The sequence below is a fragment of the Lacerta agilis genome, chromosome 13, assembly GCF_009819535.1.
Source record: "Lacerta agilis isolate rLacAgi1 chromosome 13, rLacAgi1.pri, whole genome shotgun sequence".
Taxonomy (NCBI): Eukaryota; Metazoa; Chordata; class Lepidosauria; order Squamata; family Lacertidae; genus Lacerta; species Lacerta agilis.
In genome coordinates, this window is record NC_046324.1 from 49,988,284 (window position 1) to 50,006,308 (window position 18,025).

An 18,025-nucleotide genomic window follows, 5' to 3' on the forward strand; every position below is an offset into this window, starting at 1 on the left:
TGTCAAAGCCACATCATCACCAACCGCTTAGTTCCTCTCCATCATTCCATGCAAGCAGAGTTACGCCTGCCTGGCTGAGAACATAGCATAGGTCTTGGAGATCTGAGATGGGAGTTATCAATATGGGCATATAGTCTCCAAGTTACAAAATACCACTAAGATTGTGCACAATTTATTAAGACTTATAATGGAATGTTCCCTCCAAGCAGCAGCAGGAGCCACTCAAGTGCTCTTTTGTGCCTTCTCCAAGTGCTGCCACTGCTGCTGAACAGGTTGCAGTAGCATTAGCACTATATATGAATGTACTCAAGAGATGAATGCAATCAAGAGATGGTTACTACAGCACAGATCATAGCAGCCTCTGAGCGTTTGGTTACAACTTAAAGGTAGCATCATTTCTCCCAGAAGTCAAGATAACAAACACAAAACATGCATCGTCCCCATTCTTCCCCTCTGTGGCCTCTGCTTTTTGAAGAAGCGTGCTGGAAAACTCTTTGACAATGATTTGTTCATCAATTGTTATAGATTTTAATTTAAAACTGGAAGTTGATTGCTGAGTAAATGTGGAAAGTCTGTAGTGTTGCAGGCAAGCGGACGTAAAAGGCTAGAGCAATTTTACAAGGACAGGTTTATAGAAGCATTTCTTACAAGAAAAGGCACACTTATACTAGACTTTGCTGATTCCTCTGAGAAGATGCCATCACTAAGGGCCCGCCCAAACTGCTGTTTGTCTCGTGATTTCAAGTCATGGGGCTGAGAAGTTTTATTGTTGTTATTATTATTATTATTTGCCCCATCACTTTCCCTAGGAAAACCCACTCTTTACTGCTAAATCAGAACAAACATCAATTGGGTTTTCTGCAGATTGGAGTTTGTTCTGATTCAGCAGTAGACTGGGGAATCTAGTTTCTGGGGAAAGCAGTGGGACAGAAACAAACAAACGGCCCTCTCGTACCCATGACTTAAAATCACGTGAAATCACAGGACAAACAAAAGTGTGGATGGGCCCTAACTTAGGAGGTGGTACAATTACAGCTGTCAGAAGCAGCTTTGCTCTTCCTTTTCTTTATAACTTCTTCAAGCTAAGCATGTTTATTAGCTATTTGCTGCAGCTCTTGGTATATGAAGCTTCATAGGCCATACATTTGTATCCCCTGAGATTCTGATGACTTTGATTTGTCTCCACACATTCTCACTTCCCCAGAAATGGACAATAGCATTCCATAAGGTTACCTCTGAGCTGTAAGTTTGATTGCAGACTGCAAAAAATTTAAATTTGAGTACTTAAGTACAGTACTCAATTACTCTGGCACAACAAATTCACTTTAAAAGCAACAATAGTCTTTTTGCAGTTAGGAAAGTGATGAGGAAATTGATGGAAAGACACATCACTCCCATGCAATCAAAAATCAGGATGATTGTTCATTGTTGTATAATCTTCCTGGAAGGAAATCAGAACAAGTGCTCAACAAACAGTGAATATCAAATAACCTTAAAATAGGATTTGGACAAGCAAATAAGGATGAATGCTTAAGAAGCAGGTCTGCCTGAAGAAGCCATAGGGTAGCTTTTCCTGTATTGCTGCAGCTGCTGTTGTCTTTGCAATGAAATAGTATTTACTGGGATGACTAGAGTCAATTGTTTGAATTAAATATTACAGCTTGGTGGTGTCACTAAGAGTCAAACTGCCCAAGATGCAGAAGATCTCTGTTTGCATTTACCAACATTTAAATACAAAAATATTTGCCACTGGATCTTTGCCACTGGTGCTCAGGGAGGGGATAACTTTAGATCAAGCTGTTTTCTTGATCTAAATCATGTCTCTTCCACTCCCACCTGCTATTAGATCCATAGGGATGGAACTTAGATTTAGAAAAGAGCAGAAGGAAAAGATTAAACCACCTATTGCACAGCATCTCTACTTCAAAATCAGAACCCTAGAAGCTGCTTAAAGGTAAAAATACAACCTTTATCTGAACACAGGTCTCCAGTGCTTCATGCAGTTTGCTTTAGGTGCTCCTTTTAATCTTTCTAAAGCTAGTGTGCAAAGAATTGCAGAACTATGTGTACACTGGGTTGTGTTTTTCAAGCAGCTGCCTCTCATACTGAATGATGAATTGCTTTTAAAATCAAGGTGAGTTTCAGAAGCAGTTTCTGATATAGCATGGGGTTAAGATACATATATTCAAAAACCCTACTGTGTATAAACAAGTCATTGCCCATTCCTGAGTGTTCTAGATTCTGGCCTCTGTCAAATAAAAAATCATAAAAAATCCAAAAAAAGAGAGATCAATGAACTTCAATGATTTCCAGGCAGTTTGAGAAGGATTTCCTATGCAAGCCTGCCAGATTTGAGAGATATAGTTTGCAACTTTAATCTTCTTGTCCTAATTTAACAAACCCTGTTTTGCCTCCCCCCCCCCAAATAGAGCCATCACACTAGAGAATCAGTTGGTCATCCTTGCAACATCAGCAGCGGATGCTGGGTGCTACTATGTCCAGGCAGTCAATGAAAAAAACGGAGAGAATAAAACAAGCCCATTTATTTACCTGAGTGTGACAGGTGAGTACTGATTTTGAAAAAATGTATTCTGAAAAGGATGACATGTGTACCATGGACAGACCCCCCCCCAAAAAAAAATAGCTTTAGCAGCAATTTTGGAGGTAGCAGTATTACCTACAAAAAGCAAGACCCTGGAAGGAATTCAGCCTTTCTTTGATTAGCGGATTCTAAGTGTGCATTGGGACCCAGGTGGCACTGTTGGTTAAAACCACAGAGCCTAGGGCTTGCTGATCAGAAGGTCGGCGGTTCGAATCCCTGCAATGGGGTGAGCTCCCGTTGCTCGGTCCCAGCTCCTGCTCACCTAGCAGTTCGAAAGCACATCAAAGTGCAAGTAGATAAATAGGTACCGCTCCGGCGGGAAGGTAAACGGCGTTTCCGTGCGCTGCTCTGGTTCACCAGAAGCAGCTTAGTCATTCTGGCCACATGACCCGGAAGCTGTATGCCGGCTCCCTCGGCCAGTAACGCGAGATGAGCGCCGCAACCCCAGAGTCGGACACGACTGGACCTAATGGTCAGGGGTCCCTTTACCTTTACCTTTACCTTTAAGTGTGCATTAAGCAAAGAAGATTCAGTCTCAGGGTTTAAACCTGTCACTTTCCTTGCAGAAATTCATACCAAAAAAGCCACACATTTGGGTGTCCTTTTGAATGAAAACTCTTTAATCAAACAGTATTTTTTAAAGCTGGACTTTTGCATTCTTTTCTTTTGTGTGCATTGAAAAGCTGATGCTATTAGTATTTTTCTATGACGACTTCTTAACAGAAGTGATGACCACATCACACACACCCAGCACATATATTCACTATGATGCATCTAGATGTGGCTTTTATCATAATTTGTGCCCTAAAGGAAGCATTTGCAATGTGTTGTGGGTTTTCCATGGGAAAGGAACAGGGCAAGGGGAAAATCACTTAGATCTATGCGTGGAAAGTGTGGGTCAAGCAGAAAACCCCTTGGACCTGTGCTTCCTTGTCATGGGGCAAGCGGAAGTATGGACGAGCCCTAATATGCTGGCGATTGAGGATGCACTGTGGTATACCAGCCTCCTAGCAGATCCTTGGGTCCTTTAAACCAGTGCAGTTTCATTTTAAACCTTACCTCCAGGAGACATAGATAGTGCGTCTGTGTGATTAGAGGTTTGTGCAAACTATGGCTCAGATAATGGGCATCCTGCTGTATGATCTGAATTAGAACATATGGTGGTGTGATAGCCAAAAAATTACTAGGCAGGGAATCATCCTTGTTATATTGTCAGCAAAGATCACCAAAAGGAAAGGGTTGTGTTAAACAGTTTGTATCGCAAAAGAAAAAGAATAGCTTTGAAGAGGTGTTTTAAAATACCTGTTCTAAACAGAAGTCTGTTTATGTTTTCTCTTTGTGAGTTTTTGGTATTTTGCTGCTCTTGATTTCATACCATTTCAGATCAGCTGCTTCTGTGGTTGGTTTATATCACACACACATTCTGTATTTTTGATATCCAGCATCTACTGTTGATTCTTTCTTTTTAGAAAAAAAAAAGATTAATACATATAATTTAAAAGGTAAAATGCTTGCTTTTTGGTGACCAAGGCATCTACTTGCCTAAGCTCTGTTTTCTAAAAATGAATTGTTGAGCAGTCCAGTGATAATCGTGAGCAGTTAGTTAAATATGCAAGTGTTTTGCTAAAGAAATTGAACTAGGCCTGCTGGTCAGCCGCATAAGAAATGCAGAGTTGCCATGGAAGAGCTTATTGGGACCTTGGGAGTGGCATAATAGAATAGAATAGAATAGAATAGAATAGAATAGAATAGAATAGAATAGAATAGAACAATAATTTATTGGCCAAGTACATTTTTCAATATACTCGGAATTTGCTTTGGCTACATTACAATGTAAAATACATTATACAGACAATAGTAATTTACAGAGCAAGAGCCGAGGCTGCCCTTCTCGGCGCCTCTTAAGCTGTGTTGGTGAGTGTAGGCCTGCCTCCTAGGCCTGATGGAGTTGGCCAGAGGAGGGAGCGGTCTTCCCAGACACTCAAAGCAGCAGCAACAGCAGCAGTGTCATGATCCAGCTGTTCTGTGAGATGGGAGTGAGGTGTAGACTTCCTGCACACATTTTAGAATTGTCTATCTTCACGGATTCTATATAGTTCTTTCTGGTTGATGTGCTTTTTAAATGGCATAGGATTTGCAAGCCACACTCATATTTTGGATGCAGCACTGAAGTTAGTTTCATACTAACTTATGCAGCTGCTCCTATTACTGCTTATACCAACCTCCTCATGCCAAAAGAAGAAGAAGAAGAAGAGTTTGGATTTGATATCCCGCTTTTCACTACCCGAAGGAGTCTCAAAGCGGCTAACATTCTCCTTTCCCTTCCTCCCCCACAACAAACACTCTGTGAGGTGAGTGGGGCTCAGAGACTTCAGAGAAGTGTGACTAGCCCAAGGTCACCCAGCAGCTGCATGTGGAGGAGCGGAGACACGAACCCGGTTCCCCAGATTACGAGTCTGCCGCTCTTAACCACTACACCAAACTGGCTCTCAAAGGTTGGCATACGCAATTTCCCAGACATAGTTGGCAATCGGCCATCGGAAACAGTGTCCAGGCGGATATCACTTAAACGTCAGGGAAAATCCGGATAGATGGCAACCCATGTCAGCAGTATCATTTTTGGCAATTACCCTTAACAATAGCTCAAAAACGTCAATATAAAATAAACCACAAGCCCATGTTCAGATGACACAATAACCAAAACCATGACTAAACTTCCAATAGTAAAGCAGCAGCAGAATGAGAGGGAGAACCAAGCAGGTATGACCTGCTCTCTCTGGGAGCTTGAGCGTTCATGCTAAACCATGGTTTGGCTCAATGTTAGGGATGAACCAAGCTACTGTCACATAATGAGGAGCCAAACCCAGAAAACCTTGCAGCTTTTGTCACAGACTTCTTCTCTTACATTACAAAATGGTTTTTATAATTACGTTCCCCTCCACCTTGCTAAGTTGCCTGAAAAATCTTGAATAAAAGGTGCCGTCTCTCTCATCCCCCCCCCCCCGGCAGCGGAGGAAAAACAGCTATACTTAGAATTTAATGACATTCATTTATAAAGCAGGCTTTAATGGTCTGTATTACATAACCACTAATGCACTCTGCAGCTCATTTTCTGATCTTAATTAACATTTGGGAATAGTCAGTCTGTGGCCATGTGAATAAAACATTTGCAACACACCGTAGGCTACAAAGAATGGCATGGACATATAGCGAAGAAAACAAAACGAAGAGGGGGGAAATAAAAGTGGGATTTGAAGTCCACACAGGTGGTCTTTTGACTAATAGGGGTGGGGGTGGGGAGATAATGATTTAGAGAATAACAGGAGAAAGTGAAATCTGAGGGTTTTTTAATTTTTTGCCAATGAAAAGGTCATAATCTTGATAAGAATTGCTTTGATGATATTTGAGTACTGGAGTGGCTGAAATGCTTTTAAGGTGTTAACGTATTTTTTTTAAAGAAAACAATATAATGGTGTGTGCCTTGAGATTGAAACTGAGAAGAAAGGAAACAATAAATGTACTAAACTCAACAGACATGAATAAAGCTGAACAGGATTGCAATCAGGCAGGAATAATAGAATTGTAGAGTTGAAAGGGACCCAAAGGTTCATCTAGTCCAGCCCCATGTGAAGCAGGAATCACAACTAAGAAATCCCTGACTGAATGCCATTCAACCTCTGCTTTGGAAGCTCCAATGAAGCAGAGTCCGCCCCACTGCTGACCAGCTCTTAACAGTGTGTTCATTCATTCCATTGAGCCAGCAAAGGCGTGGGCTTTGTCCAGAAGGGGCAAGGAGGGTGGGAGAGAGAAGCAACAACATGATATCGTGGGCTTGTGCACATGTGTGCAGGAAGACACCCCCCCCCCTCAAAAAAGCAACAGAAAATGAAGGCATATGCCCAGAAAGGGGTGGGTAAGAAGAAAGAAAAGTGAACAATGTGATGGAAAGGTTATACAGTGTGTTTTCAGGGGTACCTCCTTGAAATAGTGTAGAGTAAGGTGTGGCCAGGATTCCAGTCAAAACTTGTGGTGGTACTAATCTGCACAGTGACAAGCAGAAGGAAACAAGGGATGAATAGAAGTGTGCATAGGCCCCCAGATGAATTTACGAGCCAGAAAAAAACCAAGACTTGCCACCCAAATCACCCCGTAGGGGATGGACAACAAGGGCGTTGGCTCCTGGGGGCTGAGGCACTGTGCCCTCCCCGTGATCTTTTTTTGAGGGGGCTGGGTTCCCTCAATGTTCAGATGGCCCTGTGTGCAATGTCACGTCATGTTGGGCCCCCTCAATCCTCAATCATGGCCCCTCTGATGGACAGTTACCTGGTATGTCTAGAGCAAAATTCAGAGCCTGATATGTATCTCTTAACCAATATACAGTACCCCATCTTGTGTTAACCATGCAACATTGTATCTCTGTCCATCTTCAAATACTTTGTGGAAAGTCACAAGAAGTGTAGATTGAGTAAATGGCTGAAAAAGCAAGTTTGCAAAAGGTGAGCATTTGTAAGTGTTTTCGGGAGGTTGGATTCCTGTTGCAACACTAATCATCTGAAATAGCAATTCAGGTATTTGCTTCTGGAATTCCTTGTTCAAGTTATGAAATATAGAGGTGCCTGTCACTTTAGTAGATGTATTAGTAAATTAGATATTCTCGAGCCCAATTCATAATGTTAGGAGATACAATGTGTTTTGCAGGCTTTGACGTCTTCCCTCCAACCTTTCAGTGCCAGCTTTGGAAAACGCAAAATAAGATTGATGAAATTTTTAAAAACCTTGCCAGCCTGTGGTTCTGAAGAGTCAAAAGATAATAAAGCCAATTATTATTTAACGAAGATAAATCGTCCTCCCAAGCATTGCAAATGTAAAGGAAGGAACCCATTGTCCTGTTGATAAGATTAAAGTAGAGAGGGGACTGAAATTTAATTCTTGGTTTGGTTATATTGTAATTAATTTGAAATATAAGGATGTCATGTTGGCCTAGCCAGTTTCCATTTGTAGTAACAAGGTGTTTTGTCCCAAGGCATCAGAGGTGCCCAGATTGCATTAAATAGCTCCTTCCTCAAATTTGTCTAGTGATTCAGTTAGCCTTATTTATAATACAAACTCTAGAAGGAGGTAATATTAAGGGTTCTATGGTACTACATTTAACTACCAACAATAATTTCTTACATCATTTGTGGTATTTTCCCTTTTATAGGGAAGTTTTTAATATTTAATGTTTTATTGTGTTTAAAATGTTTTGTTGAGAGCCACCTAGAGTGGCTGGGGCTACCGAGTCCAATGGGCAGCATACAAATAATAAAATTGTCATTATTATGGTGCCAACTGCATTCCTATTCATCAGAAATTATACTTACCCAAACATTTTGAATGCCTCCACCATGTCATTCAAATAAATTAGTCTGCACCATTTATCAAATATATTTATATCCCTTCTCATAAAAAACTTAATGGGTGTGGTTAGTGCATGGAGGAAGCAAACCATGACCCTAATGTTGCCATACTGCGGTTTGTTCCACCTGACCTTCCCATGCCTCTGGGGGGGTTGACAAAAAATTTTTTGCCCCCGGGTACCAATTTACCTTGCTACACACCTGGTGGTTTACCATGATTTGTGGCCACAGCCATTTTGGGCAACATGTACATGGATCTAGAAAGGGCAATCCTAAAAAGTGGTGTCACACCAGAAAGGGCCCATTCTTCAGCCTCCCCATCCCGATCTCAATAATAAGAGGAACCTGAATCCCAGATGATCTCAGGGCACAGGGCAGATTTATGTGTTATCTATTGTTTAACAGAATGTTTTACCACCCTTTGAAACACTTGCCTTTTAAGAACTAGTCCCAAGTTGCTGTCCTACTTTAGCAATCTCCCCTCTGCTCATTTACAATCCCCCTCCCTCTGTACAGTCTTCCTTTCATCACCATTGTGAAGATAAAGTTATTGTTTGGTGTTTTCAACTGAGGAAGTAAATCTTGCTAAACAATAATTTATGTTCACCGTCGAGGTGTGCTGAAAAGTGGAGGGAATGGCAGGTGAGGAGAAAGGATTTCACTTTGAGGTTTTAATGGGGAGGCAGACTCAGCAGATGTTGAGGCTACAGATGGAGTGTCTGAAACATATTGTTGCATTAATTTTTGATGGGGAATTCCAGCAGCTAAGATGTCAGGGGCGGGAAGAAAACAAAGCAAGGCAGGCCAGATCCTCCATGGAACAGACTTTGCAATGCCAATGCCAGGGTCAGGCTTAGGCCAGCAGTATCATCCTGTCGAACTGCTTTTAGTTCATGCCAGGTTGCGGGGCTGCAGATTTTGCATTTGCTTAGCCTCCATGGATCAGATTGGCAAAATTTAAATTAATGTTCCAATAAGATTGTTTTTTCATGTGAAGAAAAGGTACATAGAAGTTGAAGGGGGAATTGGATTTCTCTGCTGTGACTCAACTTTATACAGCATTGGTTCACTCAACAAATAGGATGGAAATCTAGCGCAGCCCCAAATCAGAGCGCTTTATGAGTTGTGCCATGTTTAAATCTGTCTTGGAAATAACGACATTTCATTTTGCTCACTTTCTTGATAACCTTTAAGATTTCTTCCTGTCAAGCAAAATTCCAGGAACAATTCTGCATTGACTTGTTCTCTCCACTGCTCTTGTCATGTAGACGAATATCTGCTGTATGCTCCAGCAATCATTCAATATTCCTTTGTCACCCAGAAAGCTAATTTCAAGCAGCTGTACAAGTGTTTAGGAACTGAGCTAGATCTATATGGAGACTATTGCTAGAAATGCTATCCATAATTCGCTGCCATATTGAAATTTCCCTTGCCACCAAGATCTTTCTTGCTGTTTTTCCCCAGTTCCAAAGGGAGTTAATACATGCACAATATTGGTTTGATTCCTGCCAGGCATAGATGTATTTGGGCTGACTGCCTCCATGCAACACATTACATACAGTTTGCCATCCATGTATGATGTGTTGAACAAACATGGACACTATTGTTGTATCTCTGTTTTACAGAATAACATTTACAAATCCCTCCTATATGGAGGCCAGGGCTGCTGGAGTGGAATCTTTCCGGGGTTTTTTTTTTAACCTTCTGCTGACAGGTTGATTGCCTATTTTTGTGGATGAGTACATGCCTGGAAGAGTACAGTTTGCTTTCCATACCCTACAATGCTTTGTCAGCTGCTTATTGATACTATCTGATGTTGTTAGGCTATAAAGTCCTATACAACTTAGGCCCAGGCTATCTGAAGGACCATAATTCCCCATACAAACCTGCTTGGGCTCTGAGATCTTCAGCAGAGATATTCTCTTGGTCCTCCCCCACCAGACAGGCTTGGTGGGGATGCAGAATAAGGCCTTCTCAGTGGCTGCTCCCAGACTGGTTCCCTCTTTGTTATCCTGCTGGCAGCAGGTGAAAATGTTCTCACATTCCCAGTTCAGGTCAGCAGAACGGGTTGATAGAACCGCCCCTTGATTGAAGGCTGGCAGCAACTTTTTGGGAGGTAGTTCTGCTGTTCTGCTCCTGCCTTCCGGTCTAAGTGCAGCCAGTTGACACAAGCTCCCTCTGATCTTTCAGGTTTTTACCTTTAAAAAAAATATTTTAGCTTGTATTTCTAAAGTAGTTTGCTCAATACTTCTTAGTCTTTTATTTAATTATTAAGTTTAAAGCTTTCTGCAGTTTATTTTCTTGTTATAGGAGTGTGCTCCCCTACCTGCCCACTTCCCATTTTCTCTGCTGTTCTTTAAAAAATAATCTTAATATTTTCATCATTTCCCTCCCACTGTAAGTGGTTGGCCAAGGGAGAACAGGGAATTTCTCCATTACAACAGCAGCTGTAGTGAAGGAGGAATGCAAGTGGAAGCCTAGAGAGACATGCAAGCTATGTCTTTTGGCGCGAAAGCCATTTCTTCCCTTCTGCAAAAAGGAAACCTCTTCATTGAGCTTTTTAAAGCCATTTCTCCAGAAGGAAAGCCTTACATCTTCACTTAAGAGCAGATTACATCCACCCCACTCATATATTGATTGGGTGTGCTATATTCCCCTGCTATCCATTCCAATTCAGCATTTGGGATTTCTTTTTAAAAGATTATTCATTCAAATAATAATCAGTCTAGAGAGGCTAGGAGGGCTAAATAACTGGGGGGGGAACAGACCACCACCCCCTCCTCTGAAGCAGATCCCAACTGGGAAAAAGAAAAGAGGCAAGCAAAAGGCTTTAAACACATTTTCTACTTTCCAATAGCCCCTCTTAATCATCGGATGAGGAAGAATCCTCTCCTCCAGCTACTAATATGGACCAGGGCTCTTCCAGGGTCCTCCACCCCCCAGCTACTATGAATACCTTACAGCTGTCTGAGGATGTGCTTAATAAAATCAAGCAGGCCCCCCCTCCAACAGCTTACAGCTGAATTTCTGTCTGTTTTAAAAGCCTCTTCATCATCTCAGACAAGACACAAGACCTGCTGGCAAGAAAGCACAGTCAGTGCCTAAAAGGCCCTCTCTCAACTCTGGGCAACCTAAAATACTTTCCATGGAATCTGCTTCAGCCAGACTGCAGTCTACAACCAGAACCCAGTCTCTCAATCTCTTTGGGCTGTAAGATGATCTTAATCTAGTAGCCCAAGACTGAGCACCATCCCAACAGTCTTGAGTTCTCTGATCCTTTTGCTTTCATGGATCAAGATGAAGATGAATGGAGTGACAACCCACTAACTCCTCCCACTGACTGTTTCAGGATTCTCATTGCATTTCTTTCCTGGGTAAAGCCTTAGCTACCTTAGAGGTTAATGCTCCCCCTGCAGAGCAATCTCCAATTCCATCTAAAGCTAAAGTGCTAAAGGAACCACAACATTCTGTGCTGGACCTTCCAGTTCCAGCCCCGCTCAAATATGTTACCAGGTTGTAATGAGATTTACCCCTCCAAAATAAAAAAAGTGGTGGTGCTCGCTAATACGCTATACTACCTAGACTTCCTTAAACTGCCCAGTGTGGATCGACTTATTTTCACTGTAGTTTCTAAGGCTCTACTTCCAAGGGAAGGAGGCTCCCAGCTGAAGGATCCCAATGAACACTGCCTTGACTATGTCATCCACAGGGCACAGGAAGCCAATGCCTTGGCCATCTGAGCAGCTTGCACAGCGTCAGTGTTTGCTTGGGCATCTTCAATGTGAGTGGATGATCTCTTAGACAACCCTACTCAGGATATGAGACGCCCCGCTAAACCATACTGAATCTACACTGTTCAGCAACATTCACAGTAGATGCTATGATGGATACTACACAATATGCATCTTGTGCCCTCGTACCTGATGTAGTGGCCAGACACACTCTATCGCTTTGACACTGGGAAGCAGATACACACTCCTGTGTTAACTTCTGCATCACCCCCTATGTGGCTGGCAAACCTTTTGGAGAAGAAGCTCTGAAAGACATTCTAGTTAAATCCAGAAATAAATGCAATATACTGATCGTTCATAGAGATGACAAGAAACCGAACAGGAAATATTCAGCACATTCCTACAACAATCATTTCAGAACTTTTGGAACAGACCCCGCTACCCTCCTAGAAGTCAACAAATCACAAAATTCTCCCCTGATCAGAACAAAACCGGCTGCTAACAGCAGCAATGACACTGCCTCACTTCCAGTGTGAGGAAGGCTCCAGGCCTTTTACCCAAAGTTAACTGCCACAACCTTGGCAAATGGGTGCTGAACACCATTCTCAATGGGTACATTTGTACTTGCCCAAAACGTAGTTTTTCTGTTGCTGGGGAAATGTCAGCAGGCTGCACCCTAGCCAGCTGACTGCAGGAATGTTTTCTTGCACATAGCCACTTCTCAAGTGTTTAGTTAGTTACAGTCCTGCTTGGGAGGTAGGATATATCCTCCACCTGCCAGGACCTTCCCAGGCTTATCTTCCTTGGGCTCTGCTTCCCAGGTCACTGGATCCCTCCCCAGTGTCATCTGTCAGCCACTCCTCACCTCTGGTCTGGCCTGACTCCCCCCTCCCTCACACCATCTGCATCTAAGACCTACGACACAGAGCAACAAATACTTGGATCCAAATATGCTGTTCTGCATGCAGAAGGCATCTCTTATTCATGGGAGCTCTGTTTCACACCTCACACTAGAACACACTGTTCACTATTCTCACACAGAATAGTTAAACTAGATCCAAAGGTGTTCTCCCCCCCCCCCCATTCAACCTCCTGTGGAAGCTGAAGCTGCAGAACTGCAGTAGAATTCACAATATGGTGTTGCATTAACTCTTGTGCAAATGTTTTCAGACCAGCACTTGCAGCTGTATCCAACCATTACTATTTCATGTTACTGAATCAAAATTTGTTTTGAGGTATTTTGTAATATGGCCTTTCTAAATTTAACATTTAAAAAATCACTTTATAGCCCTGTGCTGCATTTATATTTGATCTCTCTCTCTCTCTCTCCTACACACACACACACACACACACACACAAAATATTTTAGAATCCAATAGCAATCTCATCCTACCTCCTTTATTTATTTCTGACACAAGCAATTAATCTTTCTCTACCTCTAATCAGTTTTGATGTTACATTCATTGGAGTGATTTGTTTCCTATCTTTGTTGTGCACTGGAATTGATATGTGATGATAAGAGCTTCTTAGAGGACAAAAACAAGGAAAATATAAAATTGAATTTACCTTGCAATCATTATATAAAATGTGACGTACATCAATTATGCATGCCAACCAGGGAAATGTAGCCTTGAACAAACTGTTCTGATTTGCCATTAGAATGATACCTGAAAAACTTTTTTCTGCACAAGTATTTTGGTTTGCTTGCTTTTCTCTGGACCTTTTTACTATACTAAGTGTGAGAAGAAGCACTGGGGAGATTAGCTAATGATAAGAGAACAATTATTAATAGGAAAGAATAAGCTAGTGTTAAAACCTGGATGCATGTAAGCAAGTGAGCACAACTGTTTTTAAACGTGACATTTCTTCTTCCTAGGAATGTTATTTCACCATGTTATCTCCCATAGAATATTGTTTTCCTTTAATCTGATGCTTTGAGTCCCATTAATTGAAGATAGCCATCAGCAACTGTGATCTTTCCCTCTTTGTCAATCCTATAGATGGTATTTATTTCAGATATTCACTCATTTTTTCTCTCATTCATACAGTTTAAAATGGGTTACATTAGAAATCGTAATCTCCCCCCTCCATACATGGACATATGAGAATATTCACAGCATCTTCAGAAACTCATTTTTACAAATTATTTTTATTGCTGCTGTTGCTTTATAGTTTCTTTATTAGTAACGAATAACAGCCCAGTGATGCCATGTAGTCTGGTAGTGGCTAAGTGGGGTACATGGGAAACTGGGGTTGGTGATGTTGCAATAGCACCATTTTTTTCTAAGTAGGAAAGTCCTAAGTAGGACTTTTTCTAAGTCTGGTTTATTTTAAAGGAATTGCTTTTGAGTTTAACATGCCAAAGCAGCCAATTGCGTTTTATTCACTTGGGTAGTGTGAAATAATTTGGACAATGATAAAAGTATTTAAACAAATAGCCCAGGGCCTCCCCCCTGCCCCCGGGTCTGGCCAAAGGCAAGGTGGTTCTTTTAAAATGAGATTCAGAAGCAATACAAAATACACAAGTGAGTGAGAAGATTAAAGATTTTATTCTAAAACAGCAAGCGACGTATCCATACCAAGCAAGCACTTCAATCTGCCACTTGGAAGCCCTCAAGAAGCGGCGAAGCGACTCCCCCAGGTAGCCTCATTTTGCATAGCCCTGTGGCCAATCAGTCTATGCTTCTAAGCTTCAAAGAAACTTTGCCCAAACCATCCAATTTTATAGATAGCCTGTGTGGTTTCCAAGACTGCTATGTGCAGATCAGCCATTAGCTATGCCCTCCCAATGCCTCACTTTCTCAAAACAATGTCCAACATCAAAGAAGTTCCCAGCACTATCCTCTACAACTGATTAAGGCTGCTATGTGTGCGGCTTCACCTCCTCCTAACGTTCTCAGGACATTAAAAAAAAACTTAATAAGAGCGGGGAGGTGGAAGGAACAGAGGCAGGAAAGGTAACTGTGTCAGATCACTAACTCCTCAATACATTTTTGTCTTCCGGATGCATTTCCCATACACCCCCTCTGCCCAGCACCAGCCCAGCAGCAGTAAGCCTACCTTGCTTTTTCTACTGCCCCTAGAGGTCACCCTCCCAAATTGCAGGTGGGACTGATCAGCATTTCTTGCTGTGATTGCTTAGCAACAGTCATTAAGTGTTTAATCAGAGAATCAGAGAATTGTAGAGCTGGAAGGGACCCCGAGTGTCATCTAGTCCAACTCCCTGCAATGCAGGAATCTCAACTAGATCATCCCTGACAGGTGGCCATCCAACCTTCACTTAAAAGCCTCCAGTAAGAGTCCACAACCTCCTGAGGAAGTCTGTTCCACAGCTGAACAGCTCTTACTATCAGAAAGTTCTTCCTGATATTTAGTGGGAATCTCCTTTCTTGTAACTTGACGCCCTTGGTTTGAATCCTATTCTCCAGAGCAGGAGAAAGCAAGCTTGCTCCATCCACCATGTGACAGTCCTTGAGATATTTGAAGATGGCTTTCATATCTCCTCTCAATCTCCTCTTTGATTGGCTAAACATACCTAGCTACTTCAACCGTTCCTCATAAGGCTTCACTTTCAAACCCTTGATCATATTGGTTAAGCCTCTTTGGCAATGGTGCTGCCTGGCGAGTGCTGAAACCTTAGAGTTATCTCCATGGTTTGTGCTCTAATTTTCTTCAGGAATGTCAGATTGACTTTTTTTTAAATGAAAGCTAAGCATTGGGGCCCTGCTGGCTAGCGGCCATTACATGTGTAGCCCCTGTATCCCACAGTTGGTAGCTGTGTGTGCAGTTCCCCACAATGTGCATCTGTGACAGCAGTTTTTCCTGGATGATGCAAGAGAAAACTTTATTCAAGAGGGGGAAGTGAGCCTCAGCACATGCCTTGCTTTGTATAGGCTTCTTTCTGCTAACTAGAAACATTTATTTCAATGAAAACTGACATTTGTGGATGGAGAAAGCAGGATTATAAAATAACTTCAGCTCTGATGGGGCTCTTAATAAAATGATGGCAGTTGCTAGCATAGTTACAAGGCCAAAGTTAAAAGTTAAAAATTCCCAGATAATGGATGGTATTTATTCTGTTATTGAACTAGAAATTTCATTAGCGCTCAGCAGTAATGTCCCACGATGAGCATTTCCTCGGGTTGTTAGATGCCTGACCACAAATAACCCATAACCCTTTGGGATGTGAGTTTACCCCAACACAGAAAGCCCACCCAAGCAGCAAATACAACTAAAATTATTTTATGTCCACATCATGAGGCAGCCTAATTAGACTTACTCTCAAAATCATTTGTCAACTATTGTTTCCTCAGTAAAGAGAACACACATTTTGCTTGCCTTTATACCACTCTAAAACTGCATGGCCATGGAAGATACATGAACTCTATTACTTGTTACAAAGATTTCTATTTTTTAAAAAATCAAAAAAATCACCAGTAGTGTTATGCCAAATAATGTTTTTAGTGATGGGCTTACTGAATGCAACATTAATTCTAGAGGAAACCTAGTCATAAAAGTTGTGTTTTTCTTGTGATGGTTTCATTTACCTTTTTAAAAGTGTATATTTTATGGCAGGACTACTAGGGTCTACTGTGTGATATCAGATGGGAAAATTCAGTCGCGTGATATTTGTATCAATATGTTACAGTCATACCTTTAGATACGAACGCTGCGTGTTGTGTTTGTCACGGGTTACGAACACGCTGAACCCGGAAGTACCGGAACGGGTTACTTTTGGGTTCGGCGGTTCGCACATGTACAAAAGCGCCAAATCGCGCTTTGCGCATGCGCAGATGCGACACTTCAGGTTGCGCACTGCTCATGTTGCGAATGGGGCTCCGGAACGGATCCCGTTTGCAACCAGAATTATAACTGTACTACCAAAGGCACCACTCTACAAAGTTCTTCTACTTGGGCTGCATTTAAGTGATCAGACCGGGCAAGAGCACTACAGTGCTGTGATATGACTCCCACTCATTTCAGTGGAATTATTATGGTTTGCTTAGGTTAGATCGGGTTTTTTGAGTTTGTCAATCACTTACCACTAAAAAAAAGTTCCAACAAAGGGGGGGAACCACCACCACAAACTCAATAATAAAACCACAAGCATTATTAAAAGCAAATTGAACAATAGAGTCATATAAAAATACATAACTATTTTGTTATCTACTGATGGCAGCATGACTGACCATCGTGTCTTTCTAGAAACATTTGGAAAAGGCCACAGTGGAGATCTGGTATGGGAAAGTGTGGTTTCTGTTTAACTTGGAAAAAACTAATGCAAAAAGTTCGTTTTCACAGATGACAGTCAAAACATGACATGTGTTATTCGGTTTGGTTTGATCTTATTAAATACAGTAATGGAGGAGCAGAGGCACTAAAAAAACTGGCAAGATTCCATGTTTGTGGAATTCTTAACTTTAAAAAGACAGGATATCTGAGTCTAGCAGGATGGTAACTTTGGAACTCTATGCTGCACCATCATGAGCCTGTGAAAAAAGACAGATTCATTAGACTAGGCAATGGTCAGTGTTTCCCCTTTCTTTAACTTACCTTTGCTATAACCTTCGTGTTTCCTGTGTCATCGTTATGATTTGTATAACTATCCTTTTTCAAAAAAAAAAAACTTAATAAGAATTGCAGTTTTTGAAAATATTAGTTGTGCTATCCAAATGTCCAGGAAAACAAAAAATGTCATTGCCTGGCATCTATCTGGTGATTCCATCAACAGGCTCCTACCAAGGTCTGTTCTCTTGTTGCCCCCTTTCTGACCTCCCTTGGAGGTCCCTTAGAAGTGGTATACAAAGAAGGGCTTAATGTGATGGTCTCAGGGCTCAGGCAAAGGTGGCCTTTTGGGTATAGGGGTCTTGAAGCCTTAAAGATTAAAACCAGCACTTTAAATTGGGCTGGGAAAGAAATGGACAGTCATTGTAATGGGACTGGAACTGGTGTTATGCATTCAAGTTTTCTTGTTCCAGATAACAAGCTAGCAACTTTGATCTGTGCTAGCCGTGGTTCACAAATCATCTTCATAGGCAGTGCCAAGTACAATGCATTGCAATAGTCTAACCTGGAGGTTTCCAGAGCTTAGGCAACTGAAACCAGGCTATCCACATCCAGAAGTTGGGTTTCTGTATGCAAGTGGACTTCTTGCAGGGGTTGAGCCATCCATAATAACTGTGCACATAATATCTAAAAATGACTTGCTCAGTGTGTGAAACTGGATTCATATCCTGTGTTTTATCCACTATTAACTACTGTAAAGCAAATTTGTGGGGTTGGAAGTGTTTGCATTA

At 41.7% G+C, this 18,025-nt stretch overlaps 1 protein-coding gene across 1 annotated transcript in view; it reads left to right on the forward strand.

Moving 5' to 3' along the window:
* SDK1 (sidekick cell adhesion molecule 1) overlaps positions 1-18,025 on the forward strand; it is a 557,065-nt gene that overhangs the window by 228,379 nt on the left and 310,661 nt on the right. The window contains 1 exon segment of the mRNA XM_033167902.1: positions 2,430-2,563. Within this exon segment, the coding sequence (XP_033023793.1) occupies positions 2,430-2,563 (134 nt within the window).